The sequence below is a fragment of the Salvia hispanica genome, chromosome 5, assembly GCF_023119035.1.
Source record: "Salvia hispanica cultivar TCC Black 2014 chromosome 5, UniMelb_Shisp_WGS_1.0, whole genome shotgun sequence".
Lineage (NCBI taxonomy): Eukaryota > Viridiplantae > Streptophyta > Magnoliopsida > Lamiales > Lamiaceae > Salvia > Salvia hispanica.
Genome location: NC_062969.1, coordinates 15664328 through 15673151, shown reverse-complemented (window position 1 = coordinate 15673151; position 8824 = coordinate 15664328). Strand labels below are relative to the sequence as shown.

The 8824-nt window shown below is 36.4% G+C and overlaps 2 protein-coding genes across 2 annotated transcripts; both read left to right on the top strand.

The window, feature by feature from the left end:
* The first annotated feature begins 852 nt into the window (after positions 1-852).
* On the top strand, positions 853-1916 carry LOC125190560. The gene is made up of 2 exons (XM_048087887.1): positions 853-960; positions 1078-1916. The coding sequence occupies exons 1-2, from the start codon at positions 911-913 to the stop codon at positions 1685-1687; spliced, it is 660 nt and encodes a 219-aa protein (XP_047943844.1). The 5' UTR covers positions 853-910; the 3' UTR covers positions 1688-1916.
* A 2641-nt stretch (positions 1917-4557) lies between these two features.
* LOC125188370 (F-box protein At2g32560-like) lies at positions 4558-8759 on the top strand. Its single transcript, XM_048085168.1, has 5 exons — positions 4558-6146; positions 6239-6318; positions 6589-6767; positions 7380-7454; positions 8291-8759. The coding sequence occupies exons 1-5, from the start codon at positions 5475-5477 to the stop codon at positions 8476-8478; spliced, it is 1194 nt and encodes a 397-aa protein (XP_047941125.1). The 5' UTR covers positions 4558-5474; the 3' UTR covers positions 8479-8759.
* The last annotated feature ends 65 nt before the right edge of the window (positions 8760-8824 follow it).

The window sequence follows — 8824 nt, the reverse complement described above, 5'->3', positions numbered from 1 at the left end:
TGTTTATAATGAATGTGAAGTAATAGAAAAACGAATCCATCAAGCTCTAATTTTTATGTATTGTAAATTTTATGACATGATCAATAATAACTTTTTAGGTATTGGCATTAAAATAAATATATAAAAATAAACAAATAAATATAATAAGGACTGAACATGAATTATGATCATAAACCATGTTCATAAAAGATATGCAACATAACATTACTCTGTCATAGTTATGTATCAATCCTCAATCATCAGATTTAAAAAATTGAAGGACGAGATTGAGTTTTAAAATTTTTGAATTTCGAAAAACAGAAGTCATTTTGAAAGGCGTTTCATAAATTTAAGAAAGTTTTTTATTTTAAAACATGAAGATCAATCTTAGATAACATGGAGGTAACTTATAGACCGTTTTTAGTTTATACACACTTACAATTTAATTAAAACGAGCGTTAAATGACATATATGTTTTGAAAATAACCAAAACGCGCTTGAAATGATCTTTGTGCTTTTATGATTCATTCAATCTCATCTTTCCATTTCTTGATCTTTTAGTTTAGATTTGATACCCAACTATGCATGCATTACGTACGATTTGGTCCATCTAATCGTTTGCTCAATAGCAACAAGTCCGATAGCGCATTAATCCCATGAGGGGACCATAATTTTGTGGGTATAAATGTAGAAGTTGAAAATGTAGTTAGACAAATGCCTTCATTTTACATTTTATTTTATTGAACTAGTGCCTATAAAATAATTGAGAGAATTGAATGCTGTGGTTAAAATGTCCAAATATTGACCGAGTCAGTCCTACATGAATTATTCCACGAGAAATAGTATCATAATTGAAATGAGGAAACCTCTTTATATATAGTCACACCATAGTTAGAGCATAGCATATTCCATCAAATTATAGTAAAACAAAATGATGAACAACAGGCGACCTTCTAACATCGCCCCTCTCTCTTCTCCAGGGTAATAATAATATTCCTTTCCTCACTCATTTTTAGAAATTTTGATGGCGTCTCTGCTAGTATTTCTAATTTAGTAAAATAAGTTGCATACTAAAAATAATTATTATGGTACATTCAGATTTGAAATGCAAGATAACAAAATAGGAGCGACGACGACGACAGCAGCAACAACAACAACAGGAGGGAAGAACACGAGCATCCACGTGACGGCCCTGGACGGGATCGTGAGCGTGAACTCGCTCTTCACGATGGCGCTGTTCATCGGGTTCTCCATGACGGTGCCGGAGAACGCGACGACGGTGGGCAGCGCGTCGTGCATCACGAGCGGGGAGACGGTGAGGAGGCTGATCGTGTTCGAAGTGGCGTCGTTCAGCTTCTTCCTGTTCTCGTCGCTCGTGGCGCAGAGCCTGAAGCTGCAGATCAACCTGCGGAACAGCATGGACCCCACCGATCCGCACAGGGCCGAAATCAACGTGGACCACCTCAAGTACTGCCTCTCGGCGTCCGCAGTGGGATCGGTGCTCGGGTGCACGTTCCTGACGCTGTCCATCGTGGATTTCATAAGGGTGAAGCTGGGGTCGCTGTCGTGCGGCGGAAGGCCGGTGCAGGCGGTGGTGCTGCTCCTCATATTTGTGGGCTCGGGGCTGCTCATTTATCTCGTCACTGCTGCACGTGCTCTCTTTTTCGTGCAGACTCAACCACCAGCTCCTCAGCAGACTCAGGACTAGCAAGTAGTCAAGCATACTGTTAATTTTAATATATAGTACTGATTTATATCTAATTATTCTATTTTATTAGGATTGTAATTTTTAAAATGGAGGATGAAAATATCTCCAAATATAGATAGAGGATTGATTTTAAGTTTTAATTTCATGTTTCTCTTTGTGCCTTGTAATTATATTAGTAATTGTTTTGGAAATAATGAGCAGTAGCCATTAATGAAACTGTTCGTTGCAAGACTAATTTCAATTTAGTACTTCCTCTGTTCCAACTAATATTTGAATTAGTGTAAAATAAAATATAAACATATTTTGAGAAATTTTAAAGTTGTTTTAGAAATTTAAATTTTATTTAGTGAATTTGAAGTTTCTAATTTATTTATCTATTATTATATTAATATATACTCCCTCCGTACCTCATTAGGAGTCACACTTTAACCGGGTACGGGTTTTAAGAAATGTAAAAAAAAGTTGATTGAAAAAATTAGTGGAATGTGAGACCCATTTTTTTATATTGGTTTTATAATAAAATGTGAGTGAATTGAGTTAGTGGAATGTGATGCCTACTTACTATTATGGTAAAAATGAAGTGTGACTCTTAACTGAGAACAGACCGAAATGGAAAAATGTGACTCTTAATCGGGGACGGAGAGAGTAATTTGTATATTTTATATGAAATTGAAAGTATTTTTTTGGTTATTTATATTATAAAAATAATCGGTGAAGTATCAAATTATGAGTCAAATGAAAAGAATAATAGAAATTTTATCGGATTTTCGGATCAGCCCATCAGGTTTTCGGGTCTGACCCTAACGGGTTACGGGTTAATCGGGTGCGGTCTAATTGGTTTTATCGGGGCTGGAAATTTTCAACCATAACCCTATAAATATGACGGGCTATTTGGGTCAGTCCACAGGTTGCGAGCTGCATTGACATTCATATATTGGATGTTTTTTTTTTAAATGACTCAACTTAATTTGAACATAAAAAAAAAAAAAGAATACATCTCAAACTTAGTTGGGACAATGAATTACTCCCTCCGTTTCATAGCAGTGGAGACATTTCTTTTCGGCACGGAGATTAAGAAAAGTTGTGTTAGGTGAGTTAAGTAAATAAAGAATAAAGTAGGAAATGAAAAAGGTAGAGAGATATAGAGAGAATAAAGTAAGAGAGAGTAAAGTAGGTGAGAAGAAATGTGTTGACTTTTACCAAAAAAGGAAATGACTCTACTACTATGGAACATACCAAAATGGCAAAATGACTTTATTACTATACGGAGGGAGTACTTGTTTTGTTTTGGCGTGAGAGTAATTTCATGTGTTTAACTTGTACTACCACAGTAATTAAATAACTATAAACTCCTCATTTCATGCGTTTAGAGAATTTAGGTGATGGATATGATAATACGATTGTGGTGATTTAATATGCACTTGGTTTGAGTACATAAGAAGTGTGAACAAAAGATAAATATCACTTGCCCTCATTCTTCAAGAATCAAACATTTAAGTTTGAATTCATTCATTTGGATTATGGATTCTTCCGCTTCATTTTGAAAAAAATATTTAATGCGTTTTCACTCTTTTTTCTGTATAATTTATCATTTAATAAGTCGCATAGGCTTGATGACGTAGAAATTTATGATTTATGTTGGAAATTTGCCCATTAGATTTCCAAATAAGAAAAAGTAATACTACTACAATTGTGTTGCGGCCTGGGCTGGACCGGCCCACGTACTCGGGCCCAGGCCTATTGCTGATGGCATAAACATTTTAATCCTAACGGCGGCTGCAATAGCAATCATGGATTTTTAACCACTCCCACAAATGCTCTAAAAGCCTACAAAAATCATAAAGTAGTTTTGAATTATGATCATGATTCATGACACCCACCACACGTACAACACAATCATACTACAACATTGTAGGCAGCCAAATTAGAGGAAAAAAAACAAAGATGTGTGTATATTATAATCTTACAAATGTTTAATTCCGCGAGATTTCACATTATTTGTCTAAGTTCAGATTTTAATGCAGTGGGGGCAATTCAATATGTCACCCTTCTTTTGCCACGTTTCAAGCCTTAGCCCACCAATTATTTGTTACTTTTTATAGTTTTGTGCACATTAAAGTGAATCCAAATGTTATCCATCTTTCATCTTCACTTTGCAACATTTCTTTCGTGCAACTAATTATTATTAATAATTAGGAACCCAATAATAGCCCCCCTTTATGGAAAGCCAAAAATTGTGAAAATAGGTAGCTTACTCCACATAGGATGATGACATCCTATACTGGATCCCATAATGAATTACTATTAAACTTCATTAAAATCAATATGCGAAACATCACACGTATCATGTTAAGTTATATTATGCAATTTCATTGTCAAATTAGATGTGTCAATGTTAAACTACATGTTTCTATACATTTTTCAAAAATTGATACTATATCAGGTACCAACAGAGAGTGAGTGTGTAACTTCTTACGTCTCATTTAAAAATTAAAATGATAATGCAATTTTTCATTCAACATGATCCAAAGAAAATAAAAACTCATGAATTGTTATTAGACAACTTAGATAGTCTATTATCACAATAATTCAATGAGCAATTTTGTGTCAATGTTTAAAAAAGATCTTGATCGTATTTGTATTTAATTACGTGGACATGAATGAGAGCCACACAATCACCTATGCTTGTGAATATTACAACTAATTCATTTTCCTACCCAAACAAAATTAATTTGATGAGACCATTAATCAACTCATCCAAGAATTTCGCATGAAGTCTTATTATTATCTCTAGTTTCTCTTCTCCTTAATTAAGCAACGGCGGCCCGAAGTTTACTCAACATTACGCAACAGGCCCGAAAATTTGCTCCAAGCCTTACGTCAAGATCAGATTCCCATTTTAACCGCTAAAACTATAAAGATTACTTTTTTTTATTTCAGTTTCTCCTTTTCTGTTTCCATTCTGCAATTTGCACCTCTCCGTTTTCTGCATTCACAGCTTCAACACACAGAGAGAGAGAGAGAGAAAGAGATAGAAAAGAGAGAGAAAGAGGGGTTTCTGTGGGTGGGAGAGGAAGCCTGAGAATCAAAAGCTCCTCTTTCTTCTTTCAAATACCCAGAAAGCCTCTCTGATCTCTCTTTTCTTCATAATTTCTGTGCAATTGCTGAATCCATTTCGGTTATACTTAATCCGTTTTTTCTTTTCTTTGCAAATTCACAGCCATCTTTATTTATTTATTGCTGGAATTTGTGATCCTTGGATTCTGGTTTCTCAGCATTCTTCTTTTTTAAGTTTCATATCTGAAGCTTGTGATAGATCTGCTAACCTGATAACGATAGATCCTATTTGCTTTTTACACTTTACAATTGTCACAACAACCTAGTTAGTTTTAACCTTTTTCGTATTCTCCTGTTTCCCAAAGATTATTACTGCCAAGATTTGATTTTTAGTGGTGTCTTGAAATCGAATTCTTGATACAGTGACATATACCCATCTTCAAAAGAAATTGGACGAGGCCCACAATTGAGTTTTGGTGGGCTTCGTCTGAGACAGTATGAACTCATTCTTGATGTAGATTCGGAGATCCCTTTTCCTCCTTTTTTAACAAGGAGTGGGTGAAGAAGAGGTTTATATTATAATTATATATATATATATATATATACATTTTCTTTACTAGGCTCATTTGCTTTCCCGTATTGGTGGTCTAAGTTTGCTTGACCACCTCCCCTTTAAATATTATCCATATTTATATATCTGTGTGTGATTGGATTCTAGATCCTCTTTGCCATGTTGTTCTTCCTGTTCACCTGCTGCTTCTCTTTCATCTTCTTCTATAAGTCACTTGCCATCAAGCCACTCCCACCATGGGCTCATGGGATGCCGCAGCTGTCTCTCTGTTTTTGGAAAGATTTTTCATTTTTGTGGTTGATCAAGTCGATTAAGAGCACCATTTTTGGTGTGATTTCCTCACTTTTAGCTTCAAGAGTGTCACCTAGGAAGAAGAACTCTAGTTCCAAGGTGGAGACCGTTGAGGTGGCATGGGAGTTGTCTGTCTTGGACTTGCCTGACCTTGTGTTAGAGACCATTCTTGAGAAGCTCCCACCGGAGGGGCTTTGCAGGATGGCAACTGTGTGTGTTTCTTTGAGAGAGAGGTGCATAAGTGATCACTTGTGGGAGAAGCACATGAAAAACAAATGGTCTAAAATTGTTGGCCCTTCTGCGTATAGGGAGTGGCAATGGTATATTGCTACGGGACAAGGTCTGGCCTGTTCGAACCAAGGCAAACAGAATAGCCTTGCTGGCTATCTAACTCATCTATGGCCAATCGTGTTGATCCGGTCCAGTTTTAGCAGTGGTACCAAGAAGATGAACTTCCCTCCAGTTGATTCCCTCATGTCTTGGTATACCGCGCTCGAGTCTGGCAAGTTTTGGTTCCCTGCGCAAGTCTACAACCGCGAGGTATGGATGTTAGTCGATTTCTTGTTTACGCCTTTGGTGGAGAGATGATGAGGATTGCCAGTAATGAAGTGTATGTTTGGGATGATTTGCAGAATGGCCATGTTGGATTTATGCTATCATGCTATGATGCTGAGCTTTCCTATGATCAGAAAACCAACACGTTCCAGGCCAGGTAACCATAGATATGTTTGCAAACTAAGCACAAATTTCACATCTTTAATTAGCTTTTGGCATTTATCTGACTTAGGGATTCTGTTGTTAATCTTATATAGAATCTGAGCAAGTTACTTTGATCTCTCTGTTTATGAGAGTGTAATTTTTGTTCATGTCTGAAACATTCATGGGGAAGACAACGATTTCATTTGTTTGAAATTGTCGATATTAGCTTCTTGGGATTTTTTTTCTTTATATTGTTAAAGTGTGTCTAGTTGTTGATGAGCAGATATCCGCCACATGGAAGGAGAGCAAGTCCAACAGAAAGCGGTATAACATGGGATAGGCTTAGAGCTCCCCCTGTCGACACTTCTCCACATGATCTTCATGAATCTGATTGTTTACATGAGTTAAAGCCTGGGAATCATGTTGAAATTCAATGGAGAAGAAACAAAGAATTTCCATATGGTATTTTTCATACTATACCTCAATAATATTGTTCTTTAATTTGATTTTAGTTGTATCACACATCCACTCCATTTATGTACATCAATGAGCTATGTGTTTGCCTGTAGAAAGATAAATCCAACTTTTTTCCCTTTCTTCTTGCTTGCTATTAACGGCCTTCTCCATTTTCTTAGAGTGAGGAAATAAGCGGGGCATTTGATTGATATGGAATGGTCAATATCTTTCAAGCAAACTTCATAAAAGAAAGACTGACATGTTCACAAGATCAAGATCTTAAAAAGCAAGTGCATTTTTCTTCTATAAAAGATTTATTCCTTAAATGGGTTGTAATTGACTTGTTCCTAACGATCTTGGCATCTAAACTTCTTTTGTCAACCCTTCAAATTTTAAACACTTTTATTAAGACTTCGAGATTGCGATTCGTGTAGCCACTATACCATTTTTTAAAAATAGAAGGTAATTGGATCTTGTTCAATAGAAAATTTTGTAAACGTTGGCAGGCTTATCCTTTAGTTTTCAGAGAAGTTCCATTGGATTGGATCTCTTCTTAATATATGACCAGATCCATTGTGTACTTAAATCTACTGTTACTGATGTCTTAACTATATACAGGTTGGTGGTATGGTGTTGTAGGCCACTTGGAAACATGTGATGGGAACCCCAATTACTGCCACTGTCATAAAAATGGTGAGTTGCTTCTATGTATTCCATGATGAAGTTGTCATTTTATGTGATGCCTTACATCATGATAGCAATTGAGGATCCAATCAAAATTAGACAAACTTGAGGGGGCGGTGGCTGGTTATCGTCAGTTTTGCTGACCTTAACCACTTTGGAATGAAGTGTTTTGTTGAATTTAGGAATGTGGTCATACCTTTATCATGATAATATATTATCCACTGTAAGTAGGCCCTATCTTGACTCCCATTTTTTCGACATGTGGGTCTACCTATTAGTCCATCCAAAAGATCTGCATATAGTTTGTCGTAGTCTCATCCAACAAGTCCATAAGTGCTGCCTTCTTAAGTGGCCCTTTTACTTTAACTCGGGGGCAGCCTTCCAAGATATGTATAAAACTCTATTACCACTGGTACATTCCAGGTTATCTATATCTGCATGTGTTTGCTTCTTTTAATTGCTTGATTTCTTCTTAATATATAGCGCTTGAAACCCTTAGTGATCTATATTGTAGTATGAAAAGTCTTGAAGCTTTACAAGTAAAAGTAGCCTCAGATATATATATGCTGCACTCTTCATTTTTAATATTTTTAATGGTACTACAATTGTGTCCATTTGTGATAGTGGTAGGAAGTGCATGAATGAATGCCTTAGTGGTGGGTGATGACATTTAGCAATGAGAGCTTGACTATATTTTCTGGCTTTTCTGGGGAAGTAGGGAGCACACAAGGCTCTCCAAAAAAAATCTTCTTTATATATGGTTCCTGTTGTCTTATATCCGTGGTAGTGATTTCATCCCGCTCGTTTTGACTTAATTTTTTTTTTAATAATGACTTGTGCTGCAGACACTGTGGTGTTGGAGTTCAACCAGTACAATCGTGGTTCACGTTGGAGAATAACAAACGTAGATAGGAAAAACCATAGGGAAGAGGGGAATGAGGCCGATGGATTTTATGGTGGGATCCGGAAACTCTGCAGCAATGAAGAGATATCGACGTGGAAGAGGATTTGGCCTACTGAAGTATTGGAATAGGAGACCTGATTTTCAGCACTCGGATGTGGTTTTTTGCTAAGTAGCACGGTCCAAAACTGGACCAATTTTTCCCCCCTTCTATTTCAAAGGAAATAGTTTGATCGCAACTGTGCATATCACCTCCATTTGATTACAGATAAATGTCTGATAAAAGGCCACGACGCTAAGCTTGTTTAGGCTCCTTGTAGGAAGCCTTTATTTCATTAGGGACTCAAATGTGCATCAAGATCATAAACACTGTAGCATTGGCAAATGTAATTTGAATGGTGTATATTATTCCATTGTCATTTATATATTAGAGATGCTAGTTTTTTTACAAGGGAAATCTCAGATTCTCAGGAAATCA

Coding starts and splice junctions, on each gene's coding strand:
- LOC125188370 (XM_048085168.1), top strand. CDS start 5,475: ATGTTGTTCTTCCTGTTCACCTGCTGCTTCTCTTTCATCTTCTTCTAT. Junction 6,147..6,238: donor CGCAAGTCTACAACCGCGAG/GTATGGATGTTA, acceptor GATGATTTGCAG/AATGGCCATGTTGGATTTAT. Junction 7,455..8,290: donor CTGCCACTGTCATAAAAATG/GTGAGTTGCTTC, acceptor CTTGTGCTGCAG/ACACTGTGGTGTTGGAGTTC.
- LOC125190560 (XM_048087887.1), top strand. CDS start 911: ATGATGAACAACAGGCGACCTTCTAACATCGCCCCTCTCTCTTCTCCA. Junction 961..1,077: donor GCCCCTCTCTCTTCTCCAGG/GTAATAATAATA, acceptor TGGTACATTCAG/ATTTGAAATGCAAGATAACA.